The 26,194-nt window shown below is 38.7% G+C and overlaps 1 protein-coding gene across 5 annotated transcripts in view; it reads right to left on the bottom strand.

Annotated features, from left to right (window-relative positions):
- Positions 1–20,277, bottom strand: part of LIPM (lipase family member M) — a 29,296-nt gene extending 9,019 nt beyond the window's left edge. The window contains exons 1-4 of one of the 5 annotated variants that reach the window (XM_031682449.2): positions 20,149–20,277; positions 10,404–10,597; positions 7,126–7,243; positions 526–724 (exon numbers count right to left, since the gene is read on the bottom strand). In XM_031682449.2, the coding sequence (XP_031538309.1) occupies positions 526–724; positions 7,126–7,243; positions 10,404–10,550 (464 nt within the window). In that variant the 5' untranslated portion in view covers positions 10,551–10,597; positions 20,149–20,277. Of the gene's footprint in view, positions 1–525; positions 725–7,125; positions 7,244–10,403; positions 10,758–20,148 lie in introns of those variants that run through there. The other 4 variants (XM_031682451.2, XM_072971566.1, XM_072971567.1 and 1 more) reach the window with 4 other exon arrangements.
- Between the last annotated feature and the right edge of the window lie 5,917 nt (positions 20,278–26,194).

Below are 26,194 nucleotides of genomic sequence, written 5' to 3'. Positions count from 1 at the left end.
TTATATAAAAAGTGTCAAAGCTGCTGCAGGAGCCCTTCTCTGATGAAATTCATAAAAAGCAGGTGGAATTCAGTAGGTAATTTAAATAAAAACATTAAAAGCTTTTGTAAGAGTGCGAGAGATGTATTAATCAAATGGGTGGTTCCTAAGGCTTATTAGTTCCACTGATAGTGTTAATACGGCCTGGTCTCATCTCCTCCTGGGGGTACAAGCCCTTGTCATCACTCACGGAAGAGCTAATCCCAGGATCCATCTACGAGGAAGTGGACCTACACTTCTCCCGTTCCAGTCTTGATCACCTGACACCACCGCCATCCTCACCCCATTTGCCAGACCCAGCCTTCTACTTGGGGAACCCAGTTTCCTTCCCCCAGAGAATCACTAGTTAAAGAAGACAATTGGGGGATAATATGTTAGGTTACTGAGAAGCCAACTGAAGTAAGTTATCTACATACCAGAAGCCATACTCTTTACTTCACTCTCCCAGAGGCATCACGTCCCCCTCCTCCCAGGACATCCGTGTACCTGAAAGCCCAGAACTCATCCTGGTCTGTGGAGAGGGTCTTGTGCTTCCGAGACCAGGTGTTTCCCCTGCTGTTCCCCAGCCACACGTCAAAACCAGCGTCTGCCAGCATGAAGCCCAGGCTGTTGTTGGGCAGGTTGAAAATCCAGTTGCCAGCATCTCCAAGCAGGCCGTGCTGCAGTAACACCACAGGCCTGGAACCTAGCAAACAGTGAATTTCAAAGGTGTGAGTGTCCTGCACCTTTCTTATTGTCCCCTAATGTGCCAAGGCTTTCAAGTGAGACAACTGAGTGTTCAGATCTTGATTCAGCTGCTTTCTAGCCTGTGCCTTTCTGTGTCTTGATTTCCTTGTGAGAAAAATGGGACTTTTGTTAAATAAAATGGCCCACAAGGACCAGGTGGCACAAGGCCTGGCACAGAGAAAGAATCAATAAAGCTGAGCTTTCCTTGTTGCTTTTGTGTAGTTATTTTTATGACTGGACTTGTCTGGGCACCTCGGAAGATACTGGAAATGTTCCGGGAGGTAGAATAGTACAATGATTAAGATATCTATAATAATCATAACTATTATATGTTAATAAGGGAAAGTAATTATATTATTATATACTAATACATGTTATTTACATAATACATTATAAATGTGTATAAGTGAGCATATTAATATTATATCAGTAATGTGTACTATATATTAATATAGAATTAATATATGATATTATACAGTATTATATGGTCTGTATAATTATTGACATATTAATATACACACATATAGACATGTACACAAATATGCTTAATATATTACCTATTGATATATTGATAATATTATATATGATTATATATCATTCTTAATATTGTGATATTAATATGTACTCTCACATATATGTCATACATGTAATGGTTTAATAATATGGGCCCTTCATGTCAAAAGGACTCACAAGCCAGCTTGAAAGAGCTCCCACTATTCAAATATGGAAAGTCTGAGCATCAAAATAAACAATGATAGCAATAAATTATATTTCATTGACTAAATTAAGAATGTATGAGCCAACATTGATATCAATAAAAAATGAGCAAATAATTAGGGGAAAAGGAAAACTTTTTAATTACAGTATAATGCCAATTAATAGATAGATAAAGATTGACAGTGTTATAAACTCATCAATGGATACTCAAATTAGTGGATATAAGTTTGAAGAGATACAGAATATTTACGTATCCTGAAAGCAACTCCTCACAAATTATTTATTAATTACAAAGGGAAGAATAGTAACTTCATGGGAGAAAAAACTTGCCATACGTCACCTTAACAAAAAGATCAATTAATATTACCGAATAGAACTGGACTCCTAACTTACACCCCTCACAAAAGTTAACTTGAAATACATTAAAGACTTCAGTGTAAGGCCTGAAACCGTAAAGCTCTTAGAAGAAAATGCATTAGACTTACCAATGATTTTTTGGAATAAGATATTAAAAGCAGAGTAATAAAAGCAAAAATAAACAAATGGGACTAATTAAAAAGCTTCTGTACAGCAAAGGGAATCATCAATATATTGACATTACAATTTACAGATTGAGAGAAAATATTTGCAAACTGTGTATCTGATAAGGGGTTAATATCCAAAATATATAAAGAACTTATACTACTCAACAGCAAAAAAGCAACTAATCCAATTAAAAAGTGGGGCAAAGGACCAGAATACACATTTAGCAAAGAAGACATACAAATGGCCATTAGATACATGAAGGGTGCTCGACATCACTAATCATCAGGGAAATGCACATCAAAACTACATGATGTATTACCTCATACTTGTTAGAATGGCTTTTACCTAAAAGAAGAAACAACCAGTGTTGGTGAGGATGTGGAGAAAAGGAAAATTTTGTACACTGTGAGTGGTACACTGGTACATTCATTATGGAAAACAAAATGGAAACTCCTCAAAAAATTAAAAATAGAACTACCATACGACCCAAGGATCCCACTTCTGGGTATATATCAGAGGGAAAGAATCATTATCTCAAAGAGGTATCTGCACTCCCATGTTCGCTGCAGCACTATTTACAATAGCCAAGATATGGAAAAAATCTGAGTAATGTTGAGTGATGTCGAAGAGGTGGATAAAGAGGATGTGGTATTTTTATATAATGGAATATTATTCAGCCACGCCAAAGAAGGAAATTTTGCTATTTGCAGCATGGATAAAACTGGAGGACATTACGCTAAATGAAACAAACCGACATAGAAAGAAAAATACTGTCTGATCCCATGTCTGTGTAAAGTCTAAAAGGAAAAAAAGAAGTTGAACTTACAGAAACAGAGTAGAATGGTGGTGCCAGGGGCTGGTGGATGGGGGAAGTGGGGAGATGCTGGTCAAAGGGTACGAGTCTCCAGCTACAAGATAAGTAAGTTCTGGGGATCTAATGTACAGTATGGTGGCAATACCATTTGCTAAGAGTAAGTGTTAAACACTAACACACACAAGGTACTTATCTGAGGCGATGAATGTGTTAATTAACCTGACTGTGGTAATCATTGCACAATGTATACATAGATCAAATCATCACATTGTACACTCTAAATATATACAGTTTTGTCAATTGTACATCAATAAAGCTGGGGAAAATATTTTTCAAAAAAGCTAACATTGCCATTCTTAGAACATTCCATCATCGTATGCTTATTATAAGAGGCACACAACTGGGAAGGACATAACTTCACTTCTGTGGTGTTCCTGTCAAAATGTATAACCTAAATCACATCATGAAGAAATATTAGACAAACCAAATTGAAAAATGATGTATACAACAACACTCCAAAACTCTTAAAAAAATGTCAAGACCAAAAAGACAAAGAAAACCTGAGGAATTGTTCAGTTTATAAAGGAGGCAAAAAGACATGACAACCAGATATGGTGTATAATCCTAGAGTAGATTATTGACCAGTTTTCATAAAAAAGGCTATAAAGGACTTTGGCACAATTGACAAAATTTGAATATGGGCTAAGGATTATATACTAACATCAATCAGTGTTAATTTCCTAATTCTGATAAGTGTACTGTGATTATAGAAGGGAATATCTTAATTCTTAGTGAAGAGGATCAGGATACACACTCTCCGAATTTGTCATTTTGGCATAAGAATTATGTGCTTTTGAGTCCCTGAAATCTCTCATCTGCCTAAAAGCACAGCCTCCCAAAAGAACTCAATTGTCACAAGTCCCTTCCCCGGGAGCAAATCAAATCTCTTCTTGGAGACAAGAAGTTGGCACCAGGACATTCAGACATTGTCACTAAAGATGATATCTCCCATCTATTCTCCTAAGAGCCATTTATCTTTCCAAAAAAGTCATTTGCTTTTCCGTAAGTGCTCTGTCTCTCTCTCCCTTTCCCTACTAGTTTAGGTATATAGACCCCAAATTCTAACCACCTTTTTGAGTAACTCATGTCTGAGTGCTCCCATGTGTATATGGGATGCACATTGCAAATAAACCTCTACTTGTTTTTCTGTTATTAATCTGCCTTTTGTTAGTCTAATTTACAGGGGCCCAGTTAGAAAACCTAAGACGAAATAGAAGAAAATATTCTTTTTTACCCTCTCCAAAGTTAGGTAATACATACTGAAGTATTGAGGGGCAAATGATGTCTCAAACTTACTATCAAAGATTTTTGAAAACATAATGTGAATAAATAAATATATATAGCAGAGGGGAGAGAATAATAAAGTAAATGGGGGCAAAATGGAATTCACAATTGGTAAATCAGGGTGAAAGGTACATGATATGGTAGTTCCTTGTATGATTCCTGAAACTTTCTGTAAATCTGAGATTATATCAAAACAAAATAGTATTTATAAAAGGATTAAGGGCTTTAGAAATTCCCACATTAGAAAGTAATACTGAAAGATTAAGAAAATGCTAAACCTTTAGGAGGAAAAACCGTCATGCTCTCGATAGGGCTTGTGAGGAGTAAATCACATCCTGAGTGTCCTGTCCACAGCACGGTGCCTGGCTTAGAGTAAGTCCGTAGTGAATAGTGGATTTGTTGCTACTGTCGTGCTGGTGCTATAACTTTCTAAGGCAGTGATTCTCTGAGCTTCAGTGTCCTCATGAGCAAAACCAGGACACAAAACTGACCACCTCACAGGGTTTTGAGATGCTGCGTGTTAAGCATTCAGCGTGCTGCCCGACCTCCTACCAGACGGCAGTTCCTGTTAATTCGGTGAACTGAGTCCATGTGCGGTTTCCGTAAAGGACGAAGGCCTCTCTGTAACAAACTCATCCAGCATCTGGGCAATCTTCATGAATTCCATTTGCCTTATTTTGTCCCTCTGGGGAGAGAACGTGAGGGCCGTGAATGCAGGACCAGGAGAAAGGAACGCAGAGTTATCTCAGGTTTTCCTCTATGTCTGGCCACCGAGTTTGTCATCTCAGCCCTCAAGGAGGTGACCTCAGCATGAGGTGATGAAACCAAGGTGAGTCAATGCTCTCCTCTGGAGTCCTTAGGACATTGCCACGGCGGGGGCCGGGCAAGCCCTCCTTAGCAGTGCAGTTTGTACTTGTGGTTCATCTAGTGAGAGAACTGGCTTCTAAATAATTTATATCACTTCAAATATCCCCAGTTTCATGGACTTTCACTTACATTATAGCTAACTGGTGAGCACGTAAGGCTATGCTTAAAAAGCTGTCATTTCTCAGGATAGCCCAACCTAATTTCTCTCTTCCACGGTAAATATTTGAAGCTGACAGTGATTTTTTGATGAAATAAAATTTAAACGAGGTTTTTGTCACAAGATTATAGACATCTTTCAGTTGTTTTCAGTATGAATTTCGTTGGCTCTCTTTTTGAAGAGATGATGGGAAATCTTTTTTTCCCCTCAAAGCTGGGAGACTTCCCCCTTGAAGCTCGTGGGAGCTGCAAGAACAGCATGAGCCACTAGAGGGCGGTATCCTGCACCGACTGGACCAGAAAGGCGGATCACCTTGAACTCCCAATGCTTAGGTACTTTGTGAACAGTCTAAATAAACAGGGTGTGAGAAAACAAACTACATTCACGAATGGGGGCTGAAAGCGACCCCCGAGCTTAGGAAATGCCACAGTCTCTGATTGGAAGAGCTGGGCCTGCTTACCCCCCAGGATTTGTGAAGCTTAGTGAAAAGTTCTCCCTGTGTCTCCAGACTATTCATTTATTCCACATACAGTTTTTGGCGCCTGCCACATGCTTGACACTCTTTTAGTCACTGGTTATGGCCTTGAACAAAATAGATAAAGTTCCTGTTTACACTCTGGTTGGGAAAGACATAATAAACAAGCAAATATCTATCATATCAGGGGATGTTAAGCGCTACTAGGAAAAGTAAGCAGGATAAGTGCTAGATCTCAAGAGCTGGGAGTGGGGCTGCTATTTTAAATAGGGCAGTTGGGATAAGAATGTGATGGGGAAAGTCTGAAAGAGGGGCCAGGACAAACTGCAGAGAGAGCTGCTGAAAGAGTGGTCCAGAGGAAGAACTGTGAGTGCAAAGGCACTGAGATAGGGGCATCCTGGACATGAATAAGGCACAGCTGTTCAGCTGGTGTAAAAAAAAAACTGGTTTTGAAAAAGCTTCATACATGTAAATTGCAATAAAATAGAACCCTGAAGCTTCTTCACACCAAAGCCAGACAGCATTCACACAGCATTTTCTGGTGTCAATTAAGAGCACGAGCCACACTGGCCAAGGATCTTAATTTGAGTGCAGGTTTTGCAACATACTAGCAAGTACTAGCATACGCTTTCTGGATAAGTTACTTAACCTCTGTGAGAGCCAGTTTTTTAGGATTATTATGAAACTTAAATGAGACTAATGCAAGTAAAGCACTTAGCATTGTACCTGGCATATTGAAAGAACACAGTAAGAACTAGGATCTGTGCTCATGACAGCACAGACATTTGTTGCTGCCATAAACAGCAATGTAGTTACTGTTATAAACATGAGCTAGAGTACCAAAAGGAATAAAGCCAAATAGAGATGAAGGATGGGCACACTTTAGTAATAAAGGTGAAAATTTTAAAAGCCAACAATTGCTGAAAATCTCATATATGAAGAAAGGGATTATATGCACTGTGGATGCATGTACCAAAAATTAAAAATTGTTCCTGTGGCTCCCAATTCTTTAAAAGACTTTAGTGAAAAGCTGGAAAACAGCTTAAATATTTAAAGGACTATTTGGATGGGGAATATAGAGTGTGCTATGGTGGGCACTGGGGGTCATGTTGGAGTTTGTATTCCACATGAGCAAGGATTGGCATGGTCTGTTTAGAGATGATCAGTGGATATTCTAGAATAACTACATAGGAGGAGTTTGGGGAATGGATAAAGAATAGAAGGGGTTAAGAAATGGACTCCTTTTGAAGCTGTTTTTTGAAAGACAAACACTATGTTTGAGATAATTGGGGATGGGGTAGTGGGGATGGAGAGTGTGGGGGAACTGAAGCCATCTTTTGGTGGAAACGGTGGGCTCAGTGTGTACCCAGAGCCCAGGCTCCCTTCTACACACTCAAATCACGGGGAATTCTTTACTTTAGGGAAGGCAGCCATGTTGGGGCGACATATTGTGAAGCATACCTGTCTTCTTAGGTTGCACCAGGCCTTGAGGGATCCTGTTAACGGAAAGGATATACCCATCTTCTGTCGTGACTTCATACTCCTCACAGGGATAACCTTTATGCTGGATGATTTCGCTCTAGGAAAAAAGCACATTTTTTTTGAGTTTAGTTTTGCATAGCTACATTCTCAATGATCCAAAAGTAAAAAGAAGATTCCTTGATGCTGGATGAAGTAGACAAGAAATTTGTTGTTTTTCCCTAGCTAATGATGCTATTGTAAAAAAATTAGCCAACCCCTCTAGTTCTCATTTCCTTTATCTTTAGTGTGGAGATTGAATGAAAGGTAGTTCTTAAAGTGTGGGCCTTGGACCAAGGGCATAGCACCACTTGGGGATTTGGTAGAAATACAAAATGATCAGTTTCCACCCAAACCTATTGAATCAGGAACTCAGAGGATGGGGCTCAGCAATTTGTTTTAACAAGCTCCTTAGAAAATTCTGATATGCCCTAATGTTTGAGAACTGCTGGAAAGGAACACTGATTCTAAAACCTGGGTACACATCAGAAACATCTGGGGTGCTTACACGTAAATATTCCTGGGCCTACTTTGGGTTGGGGATCAGGTAGTTCTAATGCAGCCAATGGGGCACTTGTCCCAGGATAATTCATGAGACCCCCTGGGCCATGTATCGTCTGAGGTTCTTTTCAGCTCTAAAACCACGGACTGAAGATCAGTACAGTTGTTCCTCAGTATCCACGGGGAATTGGCTCCAGGACTCCTCATGGATACCCATCTCCACGGATGTTCAAGTTCCTTACAGAAAATGTGTATTACGTCAGTCCTGCATGTTGGCAAGTTCTGCATCCCTGGATGTGGAGGACCCACTACAGTTCTTAACATTTTTAGGTTAAGGATCTCTCAGTGAATTTGAGGAAAACTATAAAAATGGATATACACATGGAAACACTATACACTTTTCAGGGGTTTCACATTTCTTGCTCCCTGTATATGGACCCCTAGTTAAGGGCCCCTCCCCTATACAGTTGTTACAGGTAGAAGGTCTTTGTAAAATAGAAAGCTGCAGAGTTCTTTTTTTTTTTTTTGCAGAGTTCTCCTAAGTGTCCTCAGTTTCTGCCCACTGCAGTTACTTAGAGGAGAAAATTATTTCTATCAGCTTCTGCTTTGAAAGGAACAAGGGAGGAGAAAGCCAGGTGTCAAATGCCCAGTGTAGTATACAGGACAAAGGGCATAACAGTTAAGAGAAAGGCCCTGTGGTCCCACTGTTTAAGTTTTTAAATCTTGGCTTCAATACTAATACATACACTAGCTGCATGATCTTGGGAAATTTAGTTATGCTGTCCCTATTCCTCAGTTTATTCGTCTGTAAATTAGGTATATCACTGGTTTATACTCCATGGGATTATTGCAAGGACTGTATGCACATTTCTTGCACAAAAGATACTGTACTGTACTAGATTGCCTGGCACATAGTAGAAACTCAATGAGCTACAGCTACCACTGTAATTAAAAATTACTCCCACCCTTCAAGCAACTCCTAGTCATCTTTTAGACTTCAGGTTAAGAAACATTTCTTCAGAAAAACTTCTCTGAATTCTCTGAATGGATCCCCCTATTTCATGTTTCCTTTTTTGATTTCACTGTTGTTGTGGTTAGTAACTGAGTGTCTGTTTTCCTTGCTGGATTGTAGACTTCATGAACTCAGGGCTTTTGATGTACCTGGATCTCTGTGTGACCTCAGTGCATAGCGCAGTATCAGGGGCCTAGCAGGTGTTCAGTTAACACTAGCTGGAAGAAACATGAATGAGGCCAGTTGTATACCAAAATATAGGATAAATTATATCCAGATAAATTAGTACACAGAATCAACCCCATTCAGACTCTGAACCACTTTTACTCTATTTCATTTAATTTATATGAGCGATTATATGATTTTCTGTTTTACTTTGCCTCTCAATGCATAACTGCTCAACAACAGAGTCTAATTCAATGCATTTTAGTCTTAGGGCTCTTGAAGTCCCAACAGTGCTGGGCATACCCAGTGGGTGAGACCCAGGGCGATTAGTCCTGCCTGTGACTAAAGACATTCCTTTCACTGAGTGACCAGAGGGATTTGTATGGGAGCTTCTCGGGGCCAGAAGGATGGCCCTTAAGGACCTACAATCAATTTGCTGACGATCTGGACAAACCATCAAAGGACAGTCTATTATTGGAATGGTCAAAAGAAACGTGGGATCAGACATCATGTAGATTTAGAATATTTCTATGGCCTGTCAGAGTTTTAGACTTCATCCATGAAAAGGGTCTTAAATGTGCATAAAGTCACGTGAAATCTGTGATAAACCTACGGAGCATGAGCAACACATGCTCACCTCACGCGGGTGGAGGCAGCCTCTTGTCCCCTGGGATGGTTTATTGCACAGGGATTAAAATTTTGAGCTGTGTGTTCGGGCAGGCCTGAATTTAAGTCGTAGCTCTACTGCCTACCACGGGCGTGGCCTAATTGGAGTTGCTTAACCTTTTTAATCTCACTTCCTTGACTGGAAAAACGGGATAGGCGTGTCTGCTGCATAGGGCAGTGAAGATGAAATAAAATAGTACCTCTGCAGCTTTCATCATGATGTCTGCTACGGGAGAAGTGTGACCATTTGGCAGACAATATTAAAACTTGACTAAGAATGTGAAAGAAGCTGAAAAAATTCCCTGGGATTCCTAGAAATGTCACATCATTCATGAATTTTACTCATAGGAGGCCCTCACTAGCATTCATAAGGGTCCCTTTCTTTTTTTTCAGCCAGTCAACAGTTACCAATTCAAAATAGGAGTGAAAACAGTAGATTAGAATGGCCCAGGACGCTACTTCAAGTGGTTGTCCTGATAGTAAAAAGTGAGATCTCACATCTTTCTAATACTGGAAAAAGTAGAGACAGAATAAGAAGCACAGACAAAATGGAAACAATTATGGGTCTGAGCTTGACCTAAGATACCGCAATGATTTCTCTGTTCACAGAACGAAACTAAGCCTTCAAGAAAAAGTTAAGCTGTGTTTGAAGCTCAGTGATTAAGTCATTTAAGTTTACTGAATTTGTTTGAGGTGAACCCAGGTCTACTCATACCCAGTTTAGTCTCCTTTCCAGTATAATTATTAATTAACAACTCTACTCTACTAGCAAAAAATCACCACCATATATAAATATATAATGCAGATAATACACAGATGCAAACATTAACATGTAAGGCACTCTGTTTCCCCCCAAACATGGAAAAACCCCACTTACAATATTCATGAATGCTTCTGGGTCCACAGCTTTAGTTGGCATGTGTCCTGAATTCACATTTCTTTGGAACAAGTATGCCACCAGAATCAGAAGCCACATCTCTGTTCTGTGTGAGACAATCCACACTCTTGACAAGATTTTTGACATGGTCCAACATCTGCATTTATCTTTTCCTGGCAATATGACAGCTGATTCTATAAGTCAGAAGAATCTGTAGGTTTAAATACTCATATACTGTCCAGCTGTAACTTCTTCCCCAAATTCTGAAGCAAATTAAACAAGCTTGCTTGATAGGAACGAAAGAACACAATGTAGAATGAAAACATACTCCAGGATGTCCCAGGGCCATCTGGCTCCTCCCACTCCCTCACACAACTTCATGGGTAGCACCTTCGTTGATGCAACCTGGAATTACGTGCATATGATGCAGTTCATAAAACCCTGTTCATCGTCAGGTGATAGGAACCACAGAGGGAATCCATTTCTTTTTTCCCCCCTAATTCTTATTTTTCTTTAATAGGTTGAAAGGTATGAGGTCTGCAAAACACATCACAAACTTCTAGAGTCATTTTCCAGGGCTTCAATGATCACTGCCTTTCAGTTAAAAATCAATGTAGTGACAAGTATTTTTATTTAAATATCAAAAAATTTAGGACGTTTTCTATTTTTAGTGATCCATGAAAACCTTGATTGGAAGAAAATAATTCTTCCATGTTCAGGCCATTTCTAGCTAGCTCAACTAAGTAGATGTGTATGAAAATTTATATTTGGATTTGTAATCACCAATTGATTGCTGAGAGATTAGTTTGATGGATACCTGGTAATTAATCATCTGTAATAACTCAAATAAGTTGCAGCCTAGTTATTTCCATGAACCAAAAGCCCTAGTTCAATCAACTGTGTGGCCAGGTGAGCAATTCCTTAGCCTACAAATATTTAAACAGGGCAGGAGAATAGACTTATTGTTATTTTTAAGTAAAGAATGTGTTAGAATTTAAGACAATCACTATTTAAAGTGAAACATTTCTTTACTTTTACCTCAGCGCTTCAGAACTGAGCTACCAGCAGCCACACTCATTTAGAGACTTTTGTAATGTGGTTGGTGAAGGAGCCAAAGCTGGAACAGAAATAATGGGTCTGTAAGAAAATACCCGCCCACACTTGCAGCCTCACCCACTCTGGGCCAGCTGCATAGGCGTGATGAAGTAAGCCTGAAGCTCTTATCTGGACCAATCTCCACATTCCTACCATTGATGCTCAGATGCGTGGTAAGGCATAGGAGCTGACCTAATTTAGAAGAGCAGAGGGAACATGTTCTTAGTGCTGCTGAGCTCACTCCGAACTTATGCAAAGTGAGGTTTTTAGAAAAAGAACCTGGGCTCCTACTGCTGACATTTTAGGATTTTGAAATGTTTTACAGCCAGAAGCCTTCCCCTTTCCATTCTACTCCTTTCTCCCCCTCTTCTCCCTCTGGGATTTCAATGATGTGTACTTGGTTTCTATTATTTTATCCTATAGTTTCTATGGACTTTTTCTGTTCCTTTTCATTATTTTTGTTTGTTTGTTTTTGGCTCCTCTGATTGGACAATTTCAGTTGATCTATCTTCGAACTCATTGATTCATTCTTTTGTTTGTTCAAGTCTGCTTTTGAAATTCTCTCCTAAATTCTTCAGTTCAGTCATTGCATTCTTCAGCTCCAAAATTTCTCTTTGGTTCTTTTTATGTTTTCTATCTCTTGGTTGAACTATTCACTTCCTTCTTGTGTTGTTTTCCTGGTACCATTATATTATTTATCTGTGCTTTCTTGTAGCTGATTATCTTTAGAACAATTATTTATAATTCTTTGTTGAACAATTCCTGGATCTCCATTTCTTTGGGGCCAGTTACTGGAGGTTTACTGTATTCCTCACTCTTCATGACCCCCAGAGCTTTGTGTCAGTGTCTGTTCATTGGAAGACACAGTCATCTCTTCCTGAATTTATGGACTGATTTTGGCAAAGGAAGAATTCTACCTGTGGGAAGGGGGATGCTGAAGTGTGCTATGACCCCAGGTCTAGTGGTGCAGGGCACAATTGTGGGAGCGTGTGGTGGCAGTAGGTCCAGTGGGGAGGGGTGTCCCTGGCTCAGACTGTTGGGGTTCACAGCATCCATAGCTGGGTGATCTTTGGTGAGCGCTGCAGGTCTCTGCGCTGACTGCAGGCACGTTTAGGGTCTTCAGTAGTGCCTCCAGGTCCAGTAGCTAGGGACCCGGATGGGTGACAGTGGAGGCTGGAGGCCATGTTGTGCACACATTCGGCTGTGGGGACAAGCTGCAGGTGCCTATGTGGTAGCAGGGGCTGATTGCAGACACATACACCATGGCGGGGCCTGGGGCAGGTAGCAAGGGCTGGGTTCAACTGTGGGCAATATGACAGCTGCAGAGGCCTGTGCTCGCTGGTAGCTAAACAGTTTCCCCCAGACTTGTGCTTGGCAGTGGGGGTCAGCCATGGCTGCCTAGTTACTATGACAGGCTGTGGAGTCACGCCTTCTGCTTTCTGACCTGACATGTATAGGATAAGCCAGAGTTTCTTCATCAGCTTGTGAAACTACAAAACATCTGGTGTAGAGAGCAGCACTCATATCCCCTACAGACTGGTCCCAGTGTGACTCCTGACTCCATCCCTTCCTGACGCGGTGCTCCCTGTCAAGCCACTTAACCCCTCAGAGCCTCACTGAAAATGAGATGCTATCAGGATAAGTGGAAAAAATGTGTGCAAATGGCATAAGCACATGGTGGCTGCTTAGAGAACAGTCTTTCCTTTCCCTTTTTCTTTTTCTTCTTGAAGGATCTTGTGATATGGACAAAACTTTGGTGGCTTAAGTTTAGCTTGTTTGCAATGTTTAGTTATTACAAATAATATCATAGCATCTGCTCACATATAAATATGTATATATGTATGTATATGTGTGTGTGTGTGTATAAATATATACAGTGTGGACATATGAGAGTATTTTTATAGAAAAGACGTACAGATGTGGAATAATGGATCCATCTGTATTTCCAGGCTAAGTTCCCTCAAAAAGATTGAACCAATTTAAGTTCTTATAATAGAGCATGATCCTGGTTGTTTCTCCACATCTTCCTTCATCAATTCTACACATTAGAAACCTTTTTATTTTTGCCAATGTGAAGGAATCGAGATGCTATTTCATTGTAATTTTAGTTTTCATTTTCTTGTGTTATAATGAAATTGAGACATTTTTAATGTGTTGGCTATTAGATTTTCTTTTATGAATTGCCTTTGAAGATGATTAGCCTGTTTTCTCTGTGTTTTTTTTTTTAGTGATTTGTCTGGGCTTTTAATCTTTATAAATATTGATCATCATTTTGTGATAAATATCGTGAGTATTTTCTCTTTCCCTTTTGAAAATTGTGATTGTGGTGCCTTTCTTTAGCTATTAATCCATCATACAGAAGTGCTAAAATGTTATGGGTTAAGTCTCTTGAGGTTTTCATTTTGAGTTTCTGGGTTTTCTGAGTTTTTAAAGACAGATTTTCTTTACTCCAAGGTTATACAAATATATTTTATATTCTTGTCAATGTTTTTACAATTTTAAAATTTATCTGGTTATTTGAAATTTATTTTTCAGCATAGTTGGGTATTGAATCTGGGTTATTTTTTTCTAAGTAATTATTTCATACTACCAGTATCATTTATTAGAGTCTTTTCTGATTTCATTTCTAGGAAAGCCACCTTTACTCTTTCATCTTATGTTACAAAATCCTGCAGCCTTGGGGCTTACATGATTTTCCTAGAGCAGTGCTTCTCAGCTGAGAGTGAATTTATCTCCCAGGGGTTTTGGCAATGTCTGCAGACATTTTTGGATGCCATCACTGTGGGAATGTTCCTGGCACCTAGAGGGAGAGGCCAGGGGTGCTTCTAAGTGAGCATCCTGCAATGCACTGGACAGACCCTCACAGCAAAAATTTCCCCACCCCAAATGTCAATAATGCTGAGGATGAGACAGCCTAGAGCCATCACAGTATATAAACATAGATCTGAAAAAAATCCTGCTTAGAAAAGGTGTATGAACATGCTTTTTAAATCATATTTTAGAATATTGGGGTTTTTTTTTTTGTATCTGTTGACAAATCCTCCAAGAGCTGTTTTGCATTTGAGCCTGTCATCATGATTTAATAGCTGTCCATTTTCCAGATGAGCAAAAAAATATGACTTTTCATCATTGTGATTTCTATGAGATGCTCCCTTTTCTCATAACTAAGATATTTCATGCTCACCAACTGCAGAAGACAGTGTTTGATTCTTGGGATGACAAATGCATATACTAACTGGATGTTCATTTATAATCAGGCCAGGTGGGGACAACGTTTTCAAATTTGATTTTACCTCTTATAGTCAAGAAAGTCAGACTGAGAATCATCTGATCAATGACACTGATTTCAGTTTCTACCCTAAACCAACTACGACACGGTCTCTGGGCTTGGGGTCCGGGAATTAGTAGTTTTGTCAGGTAAACTAGATGACGAGGAAGAGCTGCATTTGGGAGTCACTGCCATGCAGGACTCACAGTCATCCCACCTGCAGGGCGAGAACCTCTAATCTCTGTGAGGCAATTTATTCCAGCCTGGCTCCTTCCCTAGAGAGGAATTTGGCCCCAGACAGTGAAATAAGCCTGGGACTTCCGGGGTTAAAGATTTCCCTGTACTCACCAGCATCAGTGATGTAGTAAAGTAATGATTCATGATAACCATAACCTCTCTGAGTTTTTAAAATGCAAAATGAGAAACCACGGTGATTGAATAAACAAACATACAGGTTACTCATTTCTATGAGGGCTAATGATAGTTTATATTGGTTCAGTCTTCCTTCATCTTCAATGGGTTTAAACATTAATTAAGTTCATAAAACCGGGTGGCATGTAACAAAATATATGGCAAAGTCTAGAGAGTAAGATCACATGGATTTGGTCTGCATGATGCCAAGCGGAAAACACCCTGAATCTGATGCCCCCCCCCATAGAGGCATTTCACAAATACCCTGATCAGCTAAACTTTTCATGGTTTATTGAGATGGTTAGCATCTAGGGCCACTCAATCCCAGAGATAAAAGAGGTAAAAACAGCAGTGAAGGGGCTGAACTTCCAGAATTACTTCCAAAATGATAGCAAAATAATTTTCCTAAGTACCTTTAGCATTTAGAGATGAAAAGTTTATCCTGAAGTCTTTAAATCTTGGCATTCTCAATTTTTCAGCTTTTAATAGATTCACTATATGTATCATCAAAATGGTTTCTTGGACACCATGTCAAAGAAAAAAGAAAATTTGGAATGAGTTGACAGAAATTGAGTATGTTTGAAAATCATGAAGGAAAATATTTATGATGGAAGAATTAGTCCAAAAAAAAAAAAAAGAGAGAGAACTGGTTAGACATAGTTCCTCCCTGGTGGAGGGCATTTTGGTGTAAGAAAAGAGATTCCCAGGTCCCTTCTACCCTAGGGACTTGGTAACAACTGTATTCAGTCAACCTGTCACCTGGGTGATGTGAACCCTAGCTGAAAATGTGATGGAAGGCCAAAGGAGGGATGTTTCTTCCTGAACACATTCCACAAACAAGGAAAACACATATCAAAGTTGCCTCTGTCTCCCAACAACCCTGGACTGAGTATTGACTTTTGACTTCTCTGAAGCTTAGCTCCAGAGTTCACAGTTTCCAGGGCAGGGGATCTGGGCTAGTGATGGCAAACTTATGGCAAATTTGAGAATAGCATTAGAGAAAAGGAGAGTTTTGAAATTTTTACAAATTTTACCTGTGACAAACCAGCAGGTGAAGAAATATAAATGTTGAATTTAAAACTTCCCAAAACGTGTGAGTACATTTATGCAGATTAATAAACCCAATACTAATCAGACGTAGGATGACATTATCCAAGGAGGCAGATAAGTCATTTAAGAGCCCCTTAAGTTACTTCCTTTGCCCGCAGACATCCTTCTTCCCCTAACTGTGAGAAAAATCTTTACATTGTTTTGTCATAAGCCCTGAAGCTCCACTAATGAAAAACGAGCCTGGTTGGTGAGGCGTTCAAGTACAGTGGAAGAAGCACTGGAGTAGGGCCCAGGCTCTGGGGTCCCTGGGTGGCAAATTGTAGGACTGTAGAGCGGTCACTTCCCCTTCTGGACCTTAGGATCTATAAAAGTTAGTTCTAGCCAGCTTGGTAGTTCACACAGTGTTTTGTGGTGGCCTGGTTTCTGTAGAAGGGCTGAAAGGAGTCTACCAACCTATGAATTAAATTTTGTTTTCAAATATAATTTTACCTACCTGAATGACTGTGCTTCATGTGTAATCTTAAATGTTGTACATCAAATTTCACAGCATCAGTGACCACTTAATCATTAACCGGTGCCAGAATCTTGGAGTAAAATTCCCTCTGCTGTCTTGTATAATTAAAGAGAACTGAAGTTGATGAAAACTTCTTAATGGTTTAAAAATGACTACGATGTCAACTACTTCTCTGTGATGACTTTACTGTATCTTGTAGCCAAACCAAATAGAGCACTGAAGAGTAAGCAGAGATGATACAACCACAGTCCTGTTGCTCGTAATAATTTCTAATTCTGGGGCTCACCAAAGTAGCTTTGTCTTTGCCACTTTACTTTATAATGGGTGACAGTTGAAAATTTGGATTTTATACGATAAATTTATACTAACCACCTACTACTTATTTATTCTATGTATGTTGGAACCTTGTAATCTTTTTGTTTGAAAAGACTTTTTGCTTCTAAAAATGTTTTAAAATCTTTGGTACAAGATAGTTACTATAACCTCTCTCTCCTCTGACATTATATCTAGGTCCTTTTGAAAAAAATTGGAAAATATCTACTTCTACTATCATCTTTATCATCTTTGAGATTTTGAAATTTTTGACGTAGGCAGTAGAGAAGTGGCTGGAATCATTTTGGTCCAGGAGTACCTGAGGGGAGAGTCGGGCTAGGGTGATCCCCATTTAGGGCTTGGAGACAGAAAGCAGCATGAAGCACTATAAATTTTTATAAGGGAGAGGGGAATAAACCTTGGAAAGGGTCCCCCAAAGGCAAAAAAGTGGCAGGCACTGGACCTTCCCTGGCTGCTGGGGTGCGAAGTGCCTGGTTGTTCAATTCTGCTTTCATCCTGCCCTGATTTTTAAAGTGGTCACATTTATGGGACTGTAACACACTGAAGCTGACAAAGACCTGGCAGATGGACTAGTTTATTTCACGGATAAAACAGGCCCAGGAGAGGGAAACAACTTGCCCACATGCGTTAAGGTCAGCTTTAGCATGGTGGAGGCTAAGGCAAGCAAGGGCCGTGGGGAGTGAAAACAGAGAGAAGGTGTAGAGGAGCTAGGATAAATAGGAACCCCCTCCTATCACCTCGCTAGCATTCAGGAGACATCCCAGCAACATCCACTGTCCCCCTTTAAGGTAGTTTTTTTTGTCTTTTTGTTTGTTTGATTTTGCTTACTTTTTTTCAGGTGGGTAGGTAATTAGATTTATTTACTTAATTTTTTTTTAATAGAGGTACTGAGGATTGAACCTAGGACCTTGTGCATGCTAAGCATACACACTACCACTTGAGCTATACCTTCCTCTCCTTTAAAATAATTAAATGGTAAGTGTCTCTGTGTTCACAAGTTGCCTCTCCTTTCTATACATTCTTGCTTTTGAAATTCTCTGCATTTTCAGAACACATCAGCTGATTGCCTACCTCACCCTGTTGACATGTTGACATATGACATGTCATTTCCAGAATATTCACCCCTAGAGCTCCTGCCCTGAAATGTTTATTTGATTGTCTTTGACACACCTAGTATGTTTTTCCAACAGGGAATAGGCAGCCTCTTCTTAATCACATCAATAGACACCAAACAAAAGAGATCAAAATAAACTACAAAAAAATCTGGAAACTCTATGAACGGTTTTAAAACACTGTCCTTAAAGATATAGAAGAAAACGAATTTTTCTGCTCTTTGAAATCTATAATATACTAAGTGAAAGATGGTACAATTGAGGATCATAAAGGATTCTAGTTGTCACTGGGTGGCTTTGAAAGTTTTTCCCAGGGCTATTAAAGGAGTGAGCATGAGGATGTGTAGGTCTAGTTACAAAGCCTGGAAATACCAACTGAAGTCTCAAGTCACAGGGACACCTAGCAGGGAGTCTCCCCTAGAGGAGACAATAACAGTGGAAACCAAAAGACCTGGGTTCAAATCCCAACTCTGCCCCTCACCAGTTGGACCCTTGGACAATTTCTGATTTTCCCTTTTCTTACCTATAAATTGATAATAGTAATAACACCTTCTTTGCACCATTGTTATAAAGCCTAAGTAAAACGCGTGTGTGAGGTGCACAGCATGACCCCTGGCACCTAGAAGCTACTTAATGTGTTGTTGCTGTTATTTACCGTTGTCCTTAGTGCTAGGATTGTTATCAATCTGTGGGCTTGAGGTGGAGAAGACCAAAAATAAGGCTGACTATGTGAAGATTCTCTACCTCATATTTCAATACATAAGAAGGCTGGAACAGGAGATCTGACAACAGACCATGCTCTTTAGTGGATGGACTTTGCCAGGTGAGGTTTAGGTAAAGCTACTCTGGCCACCATGGGCTTTGCCACGGCAACACTTAGCAAGTGAGGAGTTTAGAAGTTCTCCGTCTGATAATCTGTGTGGACAGCCAAAGTCGAAACTGACTTTAAGGCTATACAATTTGTTTGCATTGATTATATCATCAAATCTATTATTGGCAGAGTGTGTACCATGCATGAGACTTCTGAAACAGGCAAAGACTTTGAAAAGACCTTTCACGTTTTGCTGTAATTGTCCATCTGCTGCACCTTTCTATACCCAGAAAATACTATTTTTATAAATTTATAAATTCATCTAAATACCCTTAAAAATTTCCTCACTTATTATTTTTTCTCCTTTAAGGAGATGCTCTGAAATGGATGTCAAGTCAAAAGAAAGCCAAGCATATGCTCTTATTTATCACATAAAATGTAGAATAAAAAGTTTCTTCTTACTTTTTCCCCTCCAAAGATTACCACTTATTTTCCTCTCTTTCATTTACTCAAAGATGCAATTAATTCTCTTTTAAAAATATTTCAGTTTTCAGTGTAAATCTTTATAACTCTCTGGTGGGAAATTTGGCAATGTGTATAAAATATTTGAATATTCTAAATTCAGAAATTTATTTCTGTCAATAATGAACAAAAATATTTATAAGGAACAGAGTGAGAAGTTGTAAATAGCCTAAACATCCATGTGATTGAAATGGTTATATAAATTCTACTTAATCCTTACAACACAATACTGTTTGGTCATTACAGATATATTATATACGAATATTATAGATAATGCAGAAGTGTTCACAGTGTGTTTTAATGAAGAAAATGAAGACTACTGCACAGTATTTCTTACATATTTTTTAAGTTATAAAGCAGACATGAATGGAAATGAGACCAGAGAGAAATCTGTCAAAGTATTAATCAAGTAATTTTCTCAAGGTGGGGAGGATATTGGTTACTTATTATTTTCTTTGTCAATGTCTTTCTGTTTTTAAGAAGACCTATAATAAACATTTTACTTTTGCAATTAGACAAAACACAGTAAGTCTTTTATAAATTTAATTTGAGAAAAAAATTCCCAAGCCTATTTTAATCTAAGAGAAAAGCAGTGCAATTTAGGAACAGAAACTATAGCTAAGACCTACCTCAGTGCAGACTCCATTGGCTGGAGGAGGGCTGATTCAGGAATGCTGCCTCCTCAGCTCAGATGCTCCAGTATAAAGAGAAGCTGAAGGAGAGGGGGAAGTCAACACTGGCCACGCAGAGCTTCCCCTATAATCAGCTGCCATTTTAGCAAGCAGCTTCTCTGCCTCAGGCCTAAATTCTTCTGCAGTTGCTTTAATCCATGGCTACCATTTCCCTGGATGCCTTAGGGGAGTTCGTTAGGCAGTGTTTCCCAAGTGTAGGGTACACAGCTCTGGTGCTATGGAAGATTTTAGCTGATACCTGGGCATGGTATTAAATAATGTTGAATCACGCAGTGTGAGAGTTAGTCTCTGTATTAGTTTCTTATTGCTCCTGTAACAAATGACCACAAACCTAGCGGCTTATCATCTCCTGCATGTATTCCCTTATGGTTCTGAGGGTTGAAAGGGCTGCACTCTTTCTGGAGACATTGGGGGAGAATCTGCTTCCTTGCCTTTTCCAGCTGCTAGAGGCTGCCCGCATTCCTTGGCTGCTAGTGCTTCACCTCTGCTTCTGGTTGTTTCATTGTCATCTTTCTCTTTTTGACTTTGACCTTCTTGCCTGCCTCTTATGAAAACCCTTGTGATTATGTTGGCTTCACCCAGATAACCCAGAATAAACACCCCAGCTTAAGTTTCTTAATTTAACCACATCTGCAAAGTCTCTCTTGCCACATCAGGTAACATTTTCACAAGTTACTGGTATTAGGACATGAATCTCTTTGGGGAGGGGACACTATTCATCTTAGCACAGTCTCCCTATCAATTTTTTTTCAATGTTTTGAGTGTATCAAGGAGAAAGTCTAACTCTGCTGTATGTCTTTGTTTCTAGCACATGCTAATCTCTCTTGGAAACAGAAAGCACGTAGTTAACAAAAAGAAGGCAGCTCTGAAACTCAAGTTTCCTGACTAGTCATCTATTTTATTATCAATTATCTCCTTTTTATTGTTATGTTTATGGTTATCTTCAAATTATGGAAAATAATTCTTTTTCCTCGCATTTACAGTGGCTATAGAAAGTTTCTTTTAAAAAGATACTTAATTAAAGAGGTGAATTGATTTTGAGACTTTTAAATAAGCAGTATTAAAGGTGGCATACAGATATGGCAAACATTGGGGATGAGGGATGTGAATGACTAAAGTTTGGGAAATATTGCCTTCATAGGACACCATTCTACTTAAAATTAGGAAAGCATCAAGATGTCCAGGAATAACTCTGCCCCTGGCTTAGCTATGCATGAGGCCTCCCTTGATGAGGGGACACATTTACTTTCTGTTTCTTTTGACTGTTGGTTCTGTAGATGGTAGAGGATGAGCCAGCAAGACAAGAAGAAATACCAACTTTCTCATTCATGAAAAATGCAAATCACCAATGGAAAATCTGTGGGGTACCATGTATTAGACATTGGATAAGTGCAAACCTCCTTGCAAGTCTTGCTGAGGGGTAAATTCCCTGCATGCAGGTGGTCTCACTCTGATGAATGGCTACAAATCAGGGCAATGTAAGGTAGGAAAGGGCCTGGTCCATCAGAAAAGGAGCAATAAAGAGCTACAGAGTTCAACCAGGGACATGACCCTTTCAGCCTGAAGGTAGAGATTTGATGCCTTTGATGCCATCCTCTGTACTAGGAAGGTTTTCTGAGTACCTTGCCAGACTTGTTCATAATGTGCTGATAAGAAACTAGAGTTTAGGGGGATAGTATAGCTCAGTGGTAGAGCACATGCTTAGCATACACAAAGTCCTGGGTTCAATCCCCAGTACTTCCAGTAAAAAATAAAATAAGAAATTAATTAAAAAACACATAAAGAAACCTAGATTCCTCCCCCAACAAACAAACAAATAAATTTTAAGAAAAGAAACGAGTTTAATTTTCTCTCTGTTAAAATTATAAGATTTCTTAGATTCTATAATTCTAAGATCTTCTGTTAATAAAAGATTTTAAAAGGTTTTTCTGTTCCTTTTATGTAATCTGCCTAACAATCAAAGATTCTACGTCTTATTAAATATTTCCTGTTCTTGATACTGTCTTTATCGATTGATTACTTAGAAAACTACATCTTTTCAATATGAGGAGAGGTAGGGTTTCTTACAACTTGTAATTTTTTGTATTGGCTTTTCAAATCTTAAATAACTGGAAATACAGGGATGCGTTACACCAATGCCCCCAAAAGATTCATTTAAAGAAGCTACTTATTATTAAAATTTTTTTAATTTGCATTTTCCTAGTTGTCCATCATAGACATGTATTATTTTTATAGTATGAATAGTAGTTTCATTATAACATATAAACATATCAATAAAAAATGTTAAAAAAAAAACCCATATAAACATAAGCAGTTTCCACATATTCTTGTGACAAGTATTGTAGAGTATGTAGTTAGTAGTTTTTCCTTTGCTCCACCCCAGTGCTGACTTATTGGCTTCTGTTTTCGACATGCAGGGCCTTTCCATCCCAAACTGTTGATGGCAGTCTGGGACCAGGTGTTTATTACCTATAGCAGAGCTTCCAGGGATCTCTTCTTGGAAGAGGGGGAAATGATGAGGTATGGAAGATATATATTTTTTTTATGTATTAATTTTGGTGAAACTTATCAAGGGAACATAACATTCCAAATAAATTAATTTTCTCAGCTCACTTGACTGGTTTGCTTAGGAAAGTAATTGACAGACAAATTAAAAGACAAACAAAGGTAGGCAGTACAGACAAAACTTATTGTGGGATAGGTGGTGATGCTGATATGATTTTTGTTTGTTTTATTTTAAAAGTGGTGGAGGTTTTGATGGGACTAAAGCCCCGTCGCACTTTGCCGTTGGCTATACCTCATTACCTATTAAGAATACCAGCGATCTGTTCTCACTCTACTCCAAAGCACTTAAGTCAAATTAGAACTCTGAAATGTTTTGAGAACCACATCAATGCTTTATAATCTCTAGATGTCAGATTCAGATATGAGTGAAGGATTGTGTAGTAAGCCAATGGAAGCTTCTGGAGAAACTGACATTTCCCCTTAGGGCAATATACACGTTAGAGATGGTGTCAGCACAGAATTCAGCTTTGGGTGAAACTAGCAATTAATTCAAATGAACTAATTTGAATTGAATGCTTTCTATTTTCAAGTCCCTTTGTTAAAAGTGCTGAGAAGTTTAAGAGGTAAAGCTAAAACTTGGAAACAACCCAGAAGTCCTTCAGTGGGTGAATGGTTAAATAAATGGTGGTGGATCCACCCAATAGGATAATACTGTGCACTAAAAAGGAGCAAACTTATACATATTAACAGTTTGAATGGATCTCAAATGCATTTGCTGAGAGAAAAAGTCAACATCGAAAGGTCACATACTGCATGATTCCATGTACACAACATTACAGAGATGGGAAACAGATTAGTGTTTGCCAGGGGTTAGGTTCAAGAAGGTATACAGTTGACACACAACACTGTTCAAGTTTAAGGTGTACAATGTGATGATTTGATATGCCTATTGTCAGCCGAGGGAGGCTGACGTGGGGTTCTAGGAGGTGAGCGCCCAAATGAAAAAATTCACGAGGAGTTGCCATACTGCTGGACAGACTTCAGCCAGAGACACCATGGGGTTAACAACACTTTATTGCCATAGGGAGGTGCGCGCCTATGATGCACCTGTCCTGATTTTATCTGTTTTCTGTCAGCACATGCGCAGTCTGAGTTTCTTTGTTCATTAGGCTTACAGAATATCTCTAGCACATGTGAACTTCTATTTTCTTTGTTCTAAATCTTATATAATTGATGCATGCATGGAGCAGTTATTTACTGCATACTACAAACATGCTCTGTAGCCGTGGACTTGGGTCCCACAGCCTTAACTTCTCTCAAGGCCAGCTCACACCTATATATTGTGAAATATTTACCACAGATAAGGTTAGCCAACATATCCTTTACCTCACATAATTACCATTTTGTTATTAAAGTGAGAACATTAAAGCTCTACTCTCATATGAACTTTCAAATTCACAATACAGTGTTGTTAACTGTGGTCACCATGCTGTACATTAGATTCTCAGAACCTATTCATCTTATAACTGAAAGTTTGTACCCTTGATCAGGAATCTCCCCATTCCTGCCACCTATCAGCCCCTGGCAACCACCATTCTATGAGTTTGATGTTTTTAGATTTCACATTTAAGTGAGATCACACAGTATTTGTCTTTCTCTAGCTGACTTATTTCACTTAGTATAGTGTCCTCGAGGTCCATCCATGTTGTCACAAAAGGCAAGGTTTCCATTTTTAATGGCTGAATATTATTTCATTGTGTGTATATATATCTCACATTTCCATTACCTAAGTGTCACATTTGACAGATACGTTGTTTTTATGTCTTGGCTATTGCAAATATTGCTGCAATGAACATGGGTGTGCAGGTATCTCTTTGAGATAGTGATTTCATTTCCTTTGGTTATTTACCAGGAAGTAGGATTGGCTGGATCATATGGTACTTCTATCTGCTCATCTCAGTTTGATGGTTAGAGTATGCAAAAAAATTAAAAAAAAATTAAATACCCCATTTTCGCATCTCCTGCCTTAATTTTCCAAGTAACTTTGGTCTAGCGTAATGACTGTCATGATATTCCATTGTCATTTATATGCCAATTGAGCCCATTTATACAAGTATACGCTGTAGGGTGAGTTTGGGGATGTCAGATTTCTTGGGTTAAAACCATGACTTCTTCACTTGTACAAACTTAGGCAAATTGGTTCTTATGTCTCAGTTTTCTGTGTCTCAGTTTTTTCACCTATAAAATGAAGATGACCCTATACTATCTCATAGTGCTATAAGTTTTAAATGGGATATTTAAGTTAGAACTCTTAGCCAAGAATAAGCAATCACTCTGATCTATAATAGTCAATATACTTGCTACCATATGCAAAGCTAAAGAATCAAATATATAAAAAGTAGTCATATTGGTAAGAGTGTGGCATTCTTATCTTCTCTACTTCTTAGCTTACTGATTTAAAGTAGAAAAGCTTAGAGTTTTAAAAAATATTCTTATTGAAATATAACACATTAAGAGGAAACAAATGCACACATTATAAATATATAGCTTAATAATTTTTTTATTGTGGTGAGAACATTTAACATGGGATTTACCCTCTTAACAGGTTTTTAAAGTGTACAGTATTCTTATCTATAGGCACAGTGTTGTGCAGCAGATCTCCAGATTTACTCATCTCCCATAACTGAAACTTTATACCTGTGATTAGTAAACACGTTGTCCCCTACCTCCGGCTCCTGGCAATCAACATTCTGGTCTCAGCATCTATGAGTGTGACTATTTTAGATACCTCATGTATGTAGGATCATTCAGTATTTGTCCTTCTGTGACTGGCTTGTTTCACTTAGCATAATGTCCTCATGTTCCATCCATGTTATTGAATATAGCATGATTTCCTTCTTTTTGAAAGCTGAGTAATATTCCATTTGATACATATATTTATATATGTATATTAAAATATATTAAATATTTAAGCATTATATAAATATATTTGACACATATACTTATATCACATTTTTTTATCCATTCATCTGTCTATGGACATTAGGTTGCTTCCCTACAGTGGCCATTTTGAATAGTGCTGCAACAAACATGGGCGTGCTGTTACCTCTTTGATACCCTGATTTCAATTCTGTTGGATAAATACTCGGAAGTGGGATTTCTGGATTATATGATAGTTCTATTTTTAACTTTTTGAGGAAACTCTGTACTAGTACTAGTTTCCATATAGACTGCACCATTCCATATTCCCATTAACACTGTACAAGGATTCCAATTTCTCCACTTCTTTGTCAACACTAGTTGTCTTTTGTTTTAACAATAACAGCCACCCTAACAGGCGTGACTTCTAACTGAAGACTGTCAGAGGTGGGAGTTCATGTCACCTAGCAGAGTTATAAATATTTTCATCCAAAATTAAAATTCTACATGCTCTTTGAAACAGTAATTCTGGTTCAAAGATATTTATTCTGTAGGTATA

This window comes from Vicugna pacos, chromosome 11 (assembly GCF_048564905.1).
Source record: "Vicugna pacos chromosome 11, VicPac4, whole genome shotgun sequence".
NCBI lineage: Eukaryota > Metazoa > Chordata > Mammalia > Artiodactyla > Camelidae > Vicugna > Vicugna pacos.
The sequence above is the reverse complement of the archived record's forward strand: the minus strand, read 5'-3'. Positions and strand labels throughout refer to the sequence as shown.